The sequence below is a fragment of the Cimex lectularius genome, unplaced genomic scaffold (genome assembly GCF_000648675.2).
Source record: "Cimex lectularius strain Harlan isolate CLEC.00 unplaced genomic scaffold, Clec_2.1 scaffold207, whole genome shotgun sequence".
Taxonomy (NCBI): Eukaryota; Metazoa; Arthropoda; class Insecta; order Hemiptera; family Cimicidae; genus Cimex; species Cimex lectularius.
This window is the reverse complement of record NW_019392835.1, coordinates 439,562-456,030: the sequence shown is the minus strand read 5'-3', so window position 1 is coordinate 456,030 and position 16,469 is coordinate 439,562. Positions and strand designations below refer to the sequence as shown.

At 38.8% G+C, this 16,469-nt stretch overlaps 1 protein-coding gene across 2 annotated transcripts in view; it reads right to left on the bottom strand.

Moving 5' to 3' along the window:
* LOC106667188 (translational regulator orb2-like) overlaps nt 1-16,469 on the bottom strand; it is a 113,666-nt gene that overhangs the window by 20,112 nt on the left and 77,085 nt on the right. The window contains exon 1 of one of the 2 annotated variants that reach the window (XM_014394967.2): nt 15,610-15,726. The exons of the other annotated variant lie outside the window; for it this stretch is intronic. Coding sequence (XP_014250453.1) covers nt 15,610-15,631 — 22 coding nt within the window. The 5' untranslated portion in view covers nt 15,632-15,726. Of the gene's footprint in view, nt 1-15,609; nt 15,727-16,469 lie in introns of those variants that run through there. 2 annotated transcript variants of the gene reach the window in all.

Genomic DNA, 16,469 nt, shown 5'->3' with positions numbered 1-16,469 from the left:
TGGGCTTCCGCCAAGTCATCCAATATTCAGCATATCCAACCCATCCAATCAATAGTCCTCAGACAAATAATTGTCAAAACTCTTGACTACGTCATAAATCTCACTATCCACAACGGCCTCGATATCGATATCAACTTTCGATCCAACCTAAACTTACTGTCCAAGCCCTCCAACCTCCAATATTCAACAACACCTTGAGCTGGTGCAAAAAGTGGGTCAGGATTCAGGTGAATGAGGAACAATGTACATTGAGAAAACTTGTCTTTCAGTTTACATCAACAAAAAAGCGCTACCGATTTCCACTCGAGTCTTATACTTAGGTCTATACCTAGTCTGCAGACGATTTTATCAACATGTCTTTCACTTTTATTGGTATGACTTTGCTGCATGACTCGGCTGAATAAGTCTTTCACTTTTATTGGTATGACTTTGCTGCATGACTCGGCTGAATAATTTTGTAATGAATGTCGACCAGACTGTTCAAATAGAAAATTCTGATAAGTGGTCGTCCCTCACGTCTACAAACGTCAAGTAAAACATCAACTCGACGCATGGATATCCGAACTTTGTTGTTAGAAGTGCGGTTGGCTTTTTCCCCACAAGTCTTTCTTTAAGCTTTTATTCTCAAGGATTGGGGTTTTCGTTGAATAAAAAGCGCCACTTTCCGATCGGAGAAAGGAAAAGACTATCTTCAATTCTATCCACCCTCTTATTTGGGGGCTTTCCTCCTCCGGCCACCATTTCTCCCAGGAAATGGCACACTTCCTTCGGAGTGGAACGTTCCAAACTTTGATATATGGCATACTGTGGGAATCCCGCAGGGAATAATATGACAGTCGAATACATATTTTCCTCTCTATTTTTTCCACCTTAAAAAATACTGTAATAATAATAATAATAATATTCGCGCAAACAGTGCTTATCGTGTTAGGAATAGGAGAATTTTTGTGATTTAAGCAAGCTATTTTGGACTAATAGCACACTACGCGCACTGTATCGAGAGCTTGGCGTGGAACTTTTGAATGCTGGAACAGATCAGCTAGTTGGCAAAAGGAAAGGTAAGGTCGTTGTAGATAGAGGGACAACATTGGATTGCTTCTCGAAACCCCACACTTCCACGGCCTGGTCCTCTTAGTTGTCATCGTAGTTGTACAAGTGTTCTGTTAGGTTGTTGTCACTTGACGTGTGATGCCTTACCCATATCTGCTGTTTGCACCAGTCTTGATAATCTGAATTTATTCTTGAATGATGTTAGTCGCTCGGATAAGATTCGGGTTAACATCCGCATAGATGGTAATGAAGATATTGGGATGAAGTGAGGATAAATAAAAAGGATGGAACCAAAAATGAACTCTTGGGGGACCGGCTTGTAATGGTCTGATATCGGAATACTCTTGTTCTTCAGTTCCACTTTGAAAATATATGTTGGAAATTTTAGAAAAGCCGGATAAGAGTGATCTGCCAATCTTTTCTGTTTTTGTCAGTCGGATGCGTTTCAGCTTTTCGACATCATCAGATGATTACTCTTCACACGAGTGGAAGATGGTAGCTCCTTGTTATTGATATACAGTGGAACGCACGACTGTTTTTTGTAATCAAATGATGATGTAATCAAAATCAATCTTTGATAAACTCGAGGTGCTCTTGGATGTTGGAGGTCGCGTGGATTACGGTTAGAAGACACGATTGTTGTAATGATGGTATGTATGTGAAAGTCAACCGTTTATTCGGTACACAACACCAAGAATCTTCCCACTCTTTGTCCTTTTATTGTGGGACGCCGGTTAATTTAATCTAGTGACGTGTCTTCGCTCTTGAACTGATCAAAAGTGTTAACTCACTTCACTGAGCGAGCGATGTACCTCTCTGAGAAAGAGTCTACTCCGAGACCTATTCGATCGCCTCTTAATTTTGAATTTGCCTTTACTTACATTTACACTCAGTACAGTCCACTTGACCAATCATGCTTTACCGGCATAGGGTTACTTCGCAGGAAATGAAGACGGATCCAATAAGTATGCTGGTTCAGCACGATTCCAAAACCTGGTGGACCAATACCCCAGGCATCAGGCAAGCGAAGAGATTAATAGAAGAGCCATCCACAAAACATACAAAGGAATTACTGGTAGGTAACCGCAACAGATTCAGTATTCTGGTTGGACCATTTTCTCTGACAGTCTGGCTACATTTAAGGCCTTAACTTCATTCGAGGTAAAAGTAAAAAGTATATGGTATTGTATGGAAACCCTGGCAGAACTTAGTGACACCATTGGGCATGGGTCCCTGAGCATTCTGGTCAGAAGCAATGAGTGGCCGGATATGGCTCTAGACCCCAAACCCTATTGTGTCCTAGTACCTAGCCACCAAAAAAGGACAGATCCAAAAATGGATCCTTAACGAGTCCAAAACCTGATGGAACAATACTCCAGGTATGAGGCAGGCGAAAAGATTCATAGAAGGGACATCTGCAATCCTGTCCTCTAACTCGAATCATACCCAAGCTACCTCTAAAGGTGGCCATTCACGATCGCTCCAAATGGAACCGCGCCAAGTCGTATAGCTCCATTTGGAGTGCCTGAAACTTGAGGGGGCATTCACGACCGCTCCACAGCCAGTCGCTCCGAACGTCATTTAGTGAATTACCTTTTCAAATTGGATGACGATCTCTTGTGCTACGCTGTTGTTTGTTTATATATTAAAAGCAAAAACCGAATGGTGTTAGAAGTGGCTCCTGAACAGAAGCCGTAATATACACATCAATTTGATGCAAGATCTTTCCCTTTCAGTTCATGAAGTTTCATGAAAGAACCCGCTGATTGGAGGAACGAGCACGTCAATGGCAAAACTGAACTGAACTGAAGGTCGAATATTCGGCACAGCCGGGCACGCCAGTTCAGTTTTGCCATTGACGTGTTTTTTGGAACGGCGTCGCTCCGTTTAGACTTCTAGAAGCGATCGTGAATGGCCACCTTAACATTCAGGAACACATGCGGTTATTGAAGGCTGGTGTAAACGATGGAGGACAAGACTGAACGAAGAAATATGTACTCGATGTATTGTACGCTGAAAAACCAGTCTTACCCTCCATTGTACATCAACAACAAAGAGATACCAGTTTCCACTAGATCTCGGACTATATCTCGACAGCAGACTGACGTGGAATCCCCACAAATCTTAAAAAACAACTTCTTAATACAAGACTTGGACTACTATGAAGACTTGTAAGACCGAACTAGACTTTGATAACTATGACAAAGCTAACACTGTACAAAACTTTACTATAACCAATATGGACATACGGAGTGGAACTGTTGAGTACTGACAAGCCATCCAGAATCCGGCGCAATCCTTCCAATCCAAAGTCCTTCGACAAATTGTCAAAGCACCTTATTATGTCACTAACCTCACTATCCACAAAGACATCAATATTCCTTTTGCCAACGAACTGATCCGGTCCAGATTCCAAACCTTCCACACCAACTTTTCAAACCATCCTAACCATACTGCTCGAGGCCTCTCCACTCATTCCCATTCTGACAGCCCGCTACATCGCCACAACCGACGGTGGCGCATGTGTTCTACCGGTGCCGTATTGGTGTTAGTTGTGCTGTGTGATACATTAGTAATGGGTATATATTTGTACAGTATACGATCATGCATAAATAACAATAAATAAAAAATAAAAATTTCCACCGAGAATGGAATTATCGCATCTACAATCTGGGTCTGTCAATCGATCAGGTATTTAGACATTCCTTTAATTAATTTTCGCTTGACCCAGCAATGCGATCTTCCAACAACGTCATCAATTAAATTGAACATCCCTGGCAAATGACTACTGAATTATTTCTGGTTGAAAAATAACACTGAGTACTAGATTATCAATTACGGAACGAAAATTGATATTTCTTTAATATTACGTTTATTCATTTTATTTTTACCATTTAATTTCCGGGTGTTATTACGCTTTGTACAAATCATATTTTTGTTTTTACAGTCGTGGAAACGGTTTGTGGGGGGGTCCCATTTAGTTTGATTGTGTAACTCGTCGATTAAGGCGGCTGCTAAATCACCAGAGGAAAAACAGCAACAGAATATCGTCACAAACGATAAAAAGAAGAGCCTGTGCAATCTATAAAGGATGTGCAACAAAGACTAAATGCAGTTTTGATATACTTCGACAAACAAATGAAAAATCTGCTTGTAAAATTCAAGGCACTTTAAATATATACATATATTGTTTTAATCAGAGACGATCAAACTGAAATATATATTCAAATATATATTTTATTTATATCTATTACGCCGTACACGCTCTCTGTAAGGAGCCAAGGCATGACCAGCTTCTATTATGTGGGACAAATCGAGAAAGCTTTTTATGCACAGGGACATGGGGACATGTGCGCCGAGTTTATTCCAAAAGCAGGTGCCCGTGTGTCAACCGAGTATGACCTACTCTTAATCGGGTAGGGACGATATCTCGTTTATACACTGAGAGGCCAAAAAAAGAATTAAACTGAGTAAAAAAATTCTACTATAGAAAAAATGAAGAAAATATTTAGTTCAGTACGAAGTATTTCCTCCTTTTGAGTTGATCACCGCTTGCATTCGGCACGGCATCGATTTTATGAGGTTTTGAATGTAGTGCTGTGGAATATTTTCATACTCTTCCAACAGTGCCATTCTTAATTCCTGCAAATTCTCTGGCATCCCTGGGCGATATTTTACTCTCTTTGACAAATAGTCCCAAAGGTGTTTAGGTTTTAAGTCGGGGCTTCATGCTGGCAACTCCGACTGTTGAATTGTAGCCCGTTCCAAGTAATCAGCTACGATCATAGCTGTGTAGGGGTATTGCATAAAAATAAACCACCATGTGGCACATAAGGAACGACTTCTGATAACACATCTTCAATGTATCGCGCAGCTGTTAGGGAACCCTGGATGAGGTTAAAGTTCAACCTTCCATAGAAATATCAGTCCAAATCATACCACCACCACCGTAGCTTTTCACGGGAGTGAAAATGTTGCGGGGATGTACCGCTCTCCTGTTCTTCAGCAAACTGTTCTCTCTCGACCTCATACGAAACCCTGACTCATCAATATTGCTCAGACCAATTGATGTGATTTCTTGCAAAACTCAACCGAGCTGTTCTGTGCCTTGTCAAAAGTTCTGAACCAGTACGTAATCCAGCTTCTGAAAGTGCGTAAACTGACGTTAACATTTCTAACTTGTTAAAGTCGTTGCTTGATCTCAACGGCGGTAGAATGTCGATTACGGTGTACATTCGATACAATAAAACAAACGATAATCTCTCTGAGATGTAACACGATGGCGACCTGATACATGCCTTCTTGAGTAACTCCAGTATCTTGCTAGACCCTTCGTACAGTTGTCCTGAGAATGTTAGGCACCCTGGCTACATAAACTTACTTCTTCCATCTTGCAACTATGCTTCGATTCTAGCCGAATCTGTGTCACTTAAAACCATCACTCAAACCAATTTTAAACTTAAAAATGATACAACTTGAAAAAAAAAACCAAACCATCGGAACATTAGAAAGAATTTTTTCAGAAAAACGAACAAAGAAGATATTGATTTATTAAAAATACAACTGCGATTTTTAATCGCAACAAGCAAATAAGATAAGAAACATAGTGACAATGTAGCGTGTTACAAATGATAGAAGTCGCCCAGCAGTGACGCTCTCACATTGAGTCAACCAATCTCAAAAACGATTCAAACGACGAGGTTTATTGGGTTTTAATAATATCAATGGGAAATGGGAATTTGAGGTCATTGTGGACTGTTAGGTTTCAAACGTAGATGGGACATTATAAAATTTTTGATTGGATGGATCGGATTTTGTATATCAAACCGTATATCCAAATCGGCCTCAGGAGGGTCTTGTAAATGATGAGTTTGGTGGTAAGTTGTAAGTTAAATGGTCAAGTACCAGATTAGTCTTTTTGTCAATATCTAGTCCCAGATGCCTCGCTCTATCTGAAGTTGGAATGGTTTTTCTATTGAAATAGATTGTAGTACAAGTTTTCGGAGTGTTAAAGTGACATGAATAGATTTAGTTTCATTAATTTTTATTCTCCATTTACGATACCAAGACTGGATAAGGTTTAAATGGAGTTGGCTGTCATGTCTAGCAAGGAAGGGTCAGGATTAGCCAACTAGAAGTTCGTCAGCAAAAGATCATATAGTATTGTTAAGGTATATTGGTAGGAATTAGGCAGGAATGTCGGTATATTGTGAATCTGAAAGGCCCTAGAATGCTGCCCTGGGGGACACCGCTTTAGTGGGAATGAATGAGTGAATGAAAGCCTGTTTCTGCTTAACTGTACAACGCTACGCACCTGTTGTATACTGGAGTGAAACGAGCGGAAATATGGTGGTGGGGTAGAATATTAGCAGTTTCAGCTATTGACATAGCATTGACATAAAGCTTTCTAAAAGGAGCTTTTCTAGGATTCTGCCTAGGACAGGAAAGAGACTGACAGGACGTTAGTTACGCCTAGGACATTCACGTTTTGTAGGTTTGTTGGATTTTGGGATCATTTTAATTACGGAATATGTCCACGTGCATGGGAAGTATGTTGTTCTTAATACAGAATTGAGGATGTCATAAATAATTATTTGAATATTATTTTTGAAGGATCATCAGAGTAGATATTCTAATCCAAGGAGGAGCCAGAGCAGTGGTTCATAGGCATACAATCGATGAAACTATTCCAAAATATATCTTCACCAAGTACAAGTTACTCAAACGAGAAAGGAAAGAGTGGGCCAAAAGAACATCTCTGAAAGTCAATTCCTACTGGTATTCTGACCGCTCAAAAACGATAGATGCACAGGAGATGGAGTCCTCGAGATGAATCCGATGACCGAACTGGCTTTATGCTTATGTAAATACATAAGAGTTTTCCGATTTAAAATCATAGCAATTGAACAGGCACCAGAGAAATAAAAAAGCTATGAACATACATTCCAGGAAGATAGCCATTTTTTCCGACAGTCAGGCGGCACTGAAAGCCTTACCCTAATGCGAAGTAAAAGGCAAAAGCGTATGGAAATGTACGAAAGCCGTGACAGAAGTCAAAGACACAAATGACCTGACCCTAGCATTCGGGTCAGAGGCAATGAGAGGGCCGAATTTGTGGCTTAGCACCTTGCTACAAAAAAAGGACACTTCGAAAATTGAATCCTTAATGAATCTATAACCTAGTGGGGCAACACGCCAAGCTTGATTCATAGAAGTATCATCCGTTAAAACTTATAAAGGAACTACTGGAGGGTAACCGCAACTTTACCGGGCTTCTGGTTGTACTGCTGTCAGGGCTGTGCGGCCGAAGGCACATGCATCGGATAGACAGAAGACTGTTCAGATACTGCCAGGAAGGAAAGAAGACCCCGGTACACGTGTTAGGTTTTTATGACGGTCTACGCAAAGCTAGTAGGCTGATTAACAATCTGAAGCAAGCCGGTGAGTTATAAAAATAGAGCTCAGTATATCTACGCAGGTCGAGGCGCAGAAGGCCTTTTAGGTTTTTTATCCCTATCTTGAGACGATTGCGATATGCCACCATGGCGGATAAACCGTAAACGCCAAAAATGCTTTTAACAACGGAGTTTGTATTTGAAAAGACATTAACTGCCTCTTTAAACAGTGAAATTGTCTTTTAACGCAAATGAAAAGTATTGCACAAGGAAGGCAGGTCAACCGTAACTAGTAGTATTTCCGAGGGGGGGTTATAGAACAGAAATAATTCCAGTAGAAATAAAATAATTCGCCTTAGCAAGAATTATAAGAATCATGCACCCAGAAGAATTATGTCACCTGTCGAAATCAAACCACCAAGCCCTGTTACGGTGAATGGGAAAATTGATTACGTAAATTACCTTATTTTACAGAAGAAAAATCAACAATAAATTCTGTACGGTTGTATTTATTTTCAAAGAGCAATGACTTTTGGGTTCTTTTGTACAGAAAACTCCAGGTTGATCTACTGGACTTAGCGTACTCTATTTAAGCGCAATGCAGCATAGCCAATGCTGCAACAAATATACACTATCTTGGCATCCACGGCCGAATTCTTTTCTTTAGTACTTAGTTGTTTATAAGTTAGATCTATTGCAGTGTCGACTGCGGTGGTCGGTAGTGATGGGAAAAAACCGTCTTCTTAAAGATGTGAACAAAATCGGTCACGAGATGAAATGTATCGTGTCTTTTCATGGCTCACCTCTCGCGCTCCTCAAATTTATCTTATCCATAATAGCATGCTTAACTTGGGCTGCTTTTTATATGACAAAAAAAACCGTTCTATCTTTTGCTATCATTATCAATAATAAATTTCATTTTTAAAAAACCAACGAATTAAACGAAGAACGGTTGAACAGATCGTCAATCGTTCGCATAACAATTAACAACCCAGTAATTGTATTAGCTTTTTCGTGAGAAGGAGTAAACATAACGAAAATCTAAATATATAAACAAATAAATGTGCATATCTAATGGAAATAAATATTTTTATTAAACATAAAATAAAAAGAAATTAACACATATTATTTTAACTCGCACAGCTCATCTTTAAGCAAAGTGATTTCTTGTAATTGGGTATTATCTGTAAATAAATAAATAAATAATAGTTAGAGTGCTTTCCCAATGCCCAATGCCAGGAAGTGGGATCGCGGAGCTAAGAAACTCGAACGGGCTTGAACGCAAAAAACGTTCACAGCGATTCATCTCTGGCTCAGTTAAGTGAGTTAAATCTTTTGATCAGGTCGCGAGTAAAACCTTCCTGAAGACAGAAAAAGCTTTACAGTCTGTGAATTCTTGGACGACGTTTTACAATAAAATACCGAAAATCCAACACTTAAACTTGCCTCTGGAATACCACAAGACACAGTGCTAGGCACATTTCTTTTTCCATTTCAAACTTCAATTTGTGAACTTAGTAGCTTTAAGCTCAATCTGTTGAAAAAGGACGTACAATAGTTCCATATAAGTGCATAGGATCGCCTATCGCAGAACAGGTTATAGAAAGCCAAAAATGGAAAACAACAGCTAGGCAGTATTTTTTTTCTACAATGGATACCAGGTACTGGAGGAGTGGGTCCCTCCTGAGCACTGCAGCTGAGCTGTACAGCTTATTGTACTTTATCCCTGATTCCATATTTTGGGGGAGGGCTCGCAACACAAATGTGAACTTGAGCCCCAGTTGTACAGGTGTTCTTCCATCGAAGAAACTCATTTTTGAAGGGGGTTGGGACCAAATTCAGGGTCGCTGAGATCCGATCCCGCCCCTTCCATTGATGAGTGCCGTGTAAATTTCTTTCAATTGCGGCCACCGGTCCCCTTGGGCGTCAGAAAAAGTCCAGAGGCGACAGTGGGGATCGAACCCACGACCGCGGGATCTACTAGCCGAGAGTCTGACGCCTTAACCACTCGGCTACCGCGGCCCCCCTAGGCAGTATTAAATCAGGAGGAAATGATGGCTCTATACCAGTCATAGGCCTCTTGAAAAAAGAGTTTCACAACATGGGTATATGAAGAGGAAGAAAACTGTCACCCAAGTATCAAGAAGACATCGGCCATTCAAGCAGAAATAGATGGTCATTGCTTGCGCCACAGACAATCACTCACCAAAACATCAGCCGAGCGGTCTGTAAATGAGCCAAACACCTGAGAAAACATAACCTAGTAATATCCTGAGTATCATGGCACATAGGAATTTTGGTTAATGAGCAAGCAGACAAGCTGGCCACAGGAGGATCTGCAAGATCCAGAACCTGTATACATGGTAACAGTATCAAAAATAAGATACTCTGATTTCAAAGAAAAGGTTCATACAAAACAAAAGGATTGGACGAACTATATAAGTGCCAGATATAGTCAAGAGTTAAAGATTTTCTCCAACCTCACCAACCGCTGTGATCTGAACATTTCTTTCGTTCAAGTTTTGATCCCTTCCCGGTGCCTGAAGTTTCACTTTAACCTTTCTTCTCACCCCAACTCTTCCGTTCAAGCCCTCTCGACTACTCCGTTCTATATCTTGGTAATGAAACAATATAATTCGGGGTAATGGGAAATACATATATCTGGAACAACGAAATCATACACTCCTCATATACTCCTCCATCTCAGATTGGGTACACACAAAACAAAAGGAGACGTGCACGAATTCCAGTGGTGCCTGGCATTATTAACCATGATTAAACTACCCTTGGCGAAACTGGCAGAGGCGCTGCGACAGAGAGACAGGGAAAAAGTACTACCCTGACACGCCGGTCACTATCATCTAAGAAAACACCTAAACAACGTGAGTATATTCAATCGAGAAGCCATTGTTAGGTAATGCGATAAGGAGGAAGAAACTGTCCATCTTCAATTGTGAACTGCTCAATGGAACATAACCTTGGGTACCAAGATGACCAGGGAAAGAGAAATTGCAGCAAAGAGCCAATGATGTTCTATGCCTTAATTAAAAGAACGATGGAGGCAATTGAACTGAATTAAGGAGCCAGAAAAAGTGGAATATGCCAGAAAGCTGCAGTAAGTGACCCTGCTTCCGAGTATCCTCCTCCTCCTCCTCATCATCAACATCATCAATACTAATCCTAAAAAAATGTACAAATACCAAGATGTCTCGGAAAAAATTGCAGCAAAGAGTCAATGATCTTCTGCTTCTTAAAAGAACGATTGAGTCAATTGAACTTAACTAAGGAACTAGGAAAAGTACAATAAGCCAGAAAACTGCTGTACTTAGTGTATACGAAACTTCCGCTTTGTAGTAACTTCATCATCATCAAAACTAATCCTTAAAAACCTGTTCAAATACCAAGATGTCTCGGAAATAGGAATTGCAGCAAAGAGGCACAATGAGCTTCTACTTCCTAAAAGAACAATCGATTTAATTGAAATGAACTAAGGAAATAGGAACAGTACAAAATCCAAACTGCTGCAGTGAATACCAAACCCTTGCCCTAAAATCCTATCATCATTATCATCAACCTTAAGCCTTAACAACGTATAGAAATAAAGAGGTAAAGGAAATAATAACCCAAATTGTTTTTAACGTTTAAGTCTTAAATTGCCCTTGCTAGTATTGGGTTGTCCGGAAAATAATGCAGGATTTTAAGTTTTCATTAAAAAAAATCTATATAAAATATTCTGTTTACGTTTACAGGATTACTCATTTGTATGAATGTCAACACTTATTAATCCTCTTCCAAATGATATTGTTTGTTTACCTCTGTAGCATTCCGCTACTTGGAAATAATTCAGTCATCCTTATAATGTCAAAGCGAGAATTTCGTACGATTTTCTTTTACGAGTTTAAACTCGGCCGAAGCGGAGCCCAAACGGCTAGAAACATTAACCAAGTCTGGGGCGAGGGTTGTGTTAATGAGTGCACTGTGCAAAGGTGGTTTAAAAAATTTCGGGAGGGAGATTTCAGCCTTGAAGATGAAGAAGGTCGTGGAAGGCCTTCCTCTCTTAATGATGATGTTCTGCGATCAGTGGTGGAAGAAAACCCCAAAACAACTGTTCGAGAACTTGCAGAGCAACTCAAAGTCAGTAAAACGACCGTCGCTGACCACCTCAAGGCGATTGGAAAAGTGAAAAAACTCGAAAATTGGGTTCCACACTCATTAAACGATCGCCAAAAAAATCAGCGCTTTGATGTTTGTGCATCACTTCTTTGTCGAAACAAAAATGACCCATTTCTGGCCAGAATTGTTACATGTGACGAAAAGTGGATTCTCTACGATAACACTAGACGTTCTGGACAGTGGCTCGACAAAGGAGAAGCTCCAATACATTTTCCAAAGCCCCCAACTCATCAAAAAAAGGTAATGGTTACGGTATGGTGGGCTTCATTTGGTTTAATACACTACAGCTTCTTAAATCCTGGCGAAACCATCAATGCTGAATCATACTGTAACCAAATTAATACCATGCATCAGAAATTGGCAGTAATGAAGCCCTCTTTGGTCAATCGGAAAGGGCCCATTTTGTTGCATGACAACGCTCGACCACATGTGTCACGTGTAACGTCACAAAAATTATTGGAGCTTGGCTATGAAACTTTGCCTCACCCACCCTACTCTCCGGACCTCTCGCCTACTGACTACCATTTTTTTAGACACCTGGACCACTACTTACAACACATAATATTCAAAAATCAAACGGAACTGGAAAATGCATTTATTGACTTTATCAATTCTAAAAATTCTGAATTCTACTCAGACGGAATTAATAAGTTACCAACACGTTGGGAGAAATGTATTGAGAGTATGGGAAATTATTTTGATTAAAGAACATTGCTTTAAAGTAACTAGTTTCTTTTTTTTTGTTTAATACCAAAATCCTGCATTATTTTCCGGACAACCCAATACATATTTCATAGAGAAATTTCAATTTGGACCGATGTTGAAGGATTGTGAGAACGTAGGAAAAAGGCATATCTGGAGGCATGACGACTATTGATCCGATAACGCTTTGAAAACACGAGGGGGAAGGAAGGGCCACCCTCTGGGTGGTCAATTGTAGTAATTGCCATGGATATGCGATTGTTGTCACGTTTTAAATCCAAAATCATCTGTCAGATTATTTCAATTTTATTATGAAACAAGTTCATCTAATTGGGTCCTCATTCTTTGTCTCCATTAGGGTAGTTTTCGGTCGTTCCATTTAACTTTTACCCCGGTAAAAACATTTTAAAAAATATCTCCCTTTGTATTTGCATTTATTTGATTAATACCTGATTGGTCTATATTTAAATAGTCTTTCCAATCAATCAATCATAAATTGCAAGTACTAAAATTAATTAAATAGTGGAATACTTTACTTAAGTTGCGTGATTTCCTTGTGAGGCATGGTGAAAAGGTATTTTGGTTGTTTCCGATTTTTTTCTCAGATCCTCCACGCTGTTTTATTGACTTCTTGTGACCAATCCACCACTAAGGATGATGAATGAGTCCATGCTCTTCGCCGGGATTCGAACCCAGCACCGCTAGCGTGGCAAATACAAGTCGGACGCACTAACCACTCGACCACCGTGGTCGTCTGCTTTTAGAACCCGTAAATTAATAGAAATGACACAAGCCTAACCTAATCTAAACATTATCTTAGCTCTAACATGTCCTTCACCCTAAAATAGATCGAAATCATGGCAGTAGATTGCTGAATTTGCTTTTTATTAAAGACCATACCTTGATCCAGTGTGTCCGTGAATAATAACTTAAACCGTCGCTAACCTAAACCTAACCCTACCTCTACCTAATCTAAGCATAACCCCACTTCTACCTAACCTAAATATTACAATAACTCTACCTAACCTAGACCAACAAATGTGAAACCCATTCGGGAACTTTTAAAAATAATGATTTGATATTTATAATAAATGGAAATTTTGCCATAAACTTGCCAGCCTTTAATAGTACAAAGTCATACCTGTCTTACAGGTGGATTAGCCCCTCACCAATGAAGAGAAGCCGAAACGAATCTGGCCGGCTAAAATGATTGAATACGACGAACCAACAGAAGGGAATATTTAAAATTACAAAAAATACATCTTCTTTCTAACTATATGAAACATATGAAAATTTAATACCATTTCTTGGAAAATAGAAAAAAGGCAAGAAAATAATCGCCTTCCGTGTTGCCGGAAAAATGCCAGTAAATTTTATATTCAAACTCACGGTGACGAAATAAAATGACATAAGCAGTTTGACAAGGTCTTTTATTACATACAAAGCATTGAAAAAAAAACCTCTGATTCGTCAGACTACTTACAATTTTTCACAACGGTTGGACTTTTCCCTGTAGCGGTTCCAGGTTCGAATCCGACGCCATAGCTAATAGAATTTTATTTGAGATTAATTTGCAAACAAACCCATATAATAAAGTGATTTTGACTGTTCGTCCATGAAATCCCAAGGGGTTTTGGTTATTAAGCCTTCCAAGACAGTAATGACTTTACACGACTGTACTACTAAAGGCTAATGAGATTATGGCAAACATTCCATTTATTATAAATGACCATTTTTTTAAACAATTTCTTTATACTTTTTTTAAACAAGAGCACGAATGGGTTTCACATTTGTAGGTTTAGGTTAGGTAGACGTAGGGTTATGTTTAGATTAGGTTAGGTTTGTTAGGTGGAGGTAGGATTATGTTTAGATTAGGCTAGGTTTAGGTTAGGAGCGGTATATTATTTGCTCCGGTACCCCGTGTTTTACTTAAAAATTCAGGACACCTCTGTTTTTTATCCACATACCCCCAATTTTTAAACACATACAACCGTTGGAACGCTTAATTCTTTCACTTTCAGCCTGTAACAATAAAATTAAGATCTTACGTCTCTGTATGTGAGAAAAGGAAACCAACAAAATACCTCAAATGTTATATATCTCCGGTTCTATTACATTTAGGGCGGGCAGGTTTGTGCCAATTCTTGTAATTTACAGGTCTGTAAACCCGTGTCGTGCTTCCTTTGGATAGCTTGGTTTAAATTTATGAAAATTTTTCTGATTAAAAAAAACTGGAGGCATTTGGTAAGTGAACCAATCCAAGGAAAAAATTCTCTGATGTTCTATTTAGGGTTAGGAACAGGTTAGGTTATGTTTAGATTAGGTTAGGCTTATGCAATTTCTTGTAATTTACAGGGTTCTACTAGGAGGGGACCACGGTGGCCGAGTGGACAAGCGACAGACTCGTATTTGCCACGCTAGCGGTCTTGGGTTCGAATCCCGGTGGAAACTAATGAAAATAAGATGAAAAATGTGCTGTAAAGTAGTTCTGACCCTTCATCCGCCAATTACTTTACTTTTTATGTCGTTTCAAATCCATTTTCACCTCTCTCTCTCTCTCTCTCTCTCTCTCTCTCTCTCTCTCTCTCTCTCTCTCTCGCTCTTTCACTCTTTCCTTCTCTCTCTAAAAAAAAGACTAAAGGAGCAAAATTGACAATTTTCGTTTTTTGCCGATCATTGTTAGAACGGTGACAAAATTAGATTAGATTGTACTAAACAGTCTGTTGACATAATGACAAGGTCGTCTTACTCAAAACTAGGAATATTCATGTCCAAAAGTGTCTCCTTACCTGCAACAGAAAAAAAGGAACAATTTAGCTTACAGCCTTAAAGTTATATGATTTTTGTTTAGAAAAATATATTTATCTATAGGTAAAATAATATTTTAGATAAAGAGTGGATAATTCAAGTAAAAAAATGAAACTTTGATTGAAAATATTGGCTGAAAATATGGTTGGAAAAATGAGAAAAATTGTTCACAGGTCTAATTATGTAAATCCTGGTGCACTGAAATTTTCTCTTAAGCTTTTAAGTACTACAATTTGTAAAAAAGTTTCTTGAAAGATAGAATTTTTGAATGGTTAAAATGAAAATGGGAAATTGATTTTAAAAAATCTGTTTTGAATGTTCAGGATCGATGTAAGCTTTTTTTAAAATTTGCTTCACCAATTTCATGATTTTTCCCATAAAAAATAATAGGTTTGTAAACGAACGAGCTAATTAGGCAGTAAATTAAATGTCTCGTTTCAGCCTCATCACGTTTAAGCGGTTTATGTGCATGATAACATACCTTTAATAAAACAAGCGGACATTTTTTTTTTGTAATTGATATTTTTCGTATTGGTTTTCCGATGGAGATAAGTGATGCGGTGACATTTACTACGCGGACGTGTCGAGAGAATTTGAAAAAGTGCCAGTCGAGGGCATATATCTGCAACAATACAGGAGAGGGCTGCTTATGTAACTGGTTCAATTTATAAAAGTCTCATTGGGAAATGACGTTTCAAAATATAACTAATAACCAGTGCACAACGCGCGTTAATATAAATTTATTTTTTAATTAATTAAAATGCGTTTTAATATTTTTTCTTCGATTTTTCCTCCCTGTAATTGTTGTCAGACCGTCCCTGTTTTGTCGTTTAAAATGGGGCATGAAGAGTTTTTAGAGATCCATGCCTGAGTCAATAATCATACTGTTATGTAAGTAATCTTCTTTCGAGATAAGATAGTTTAAAACAGATGTCAACAATGTCCATATGCATCGTTTAGCTTATGCTGGCATATCGGCTATTCTCATACAAATCCATCTTTGTTTTTAGTGAAACAGAGATATTGCAATCCGTTAATCTTTGCCCGACAACTATCTAACTAAAAATGACGATAACGTTCAGACGATTTATCTTCATTCAAGGACAAGCTTTTTGAAAAATTACAACGTGACACAAGATTATTGAATTTGGAAATTTTAACAAGCATAACTCCACCTGTGGTATGAACCAGTACGAATTAATTAATTTCAACGCTGTTCAAAGTTAAAGTGAGAGGAAGTAGTTTCCGAAGTTTCAAAACGCAATAAATAATTTACTTTCCCCTCACTGAAGCACAGTAAATGTAAAAAGATTTGTTATAAAAGCTGAAAACCTACATCCG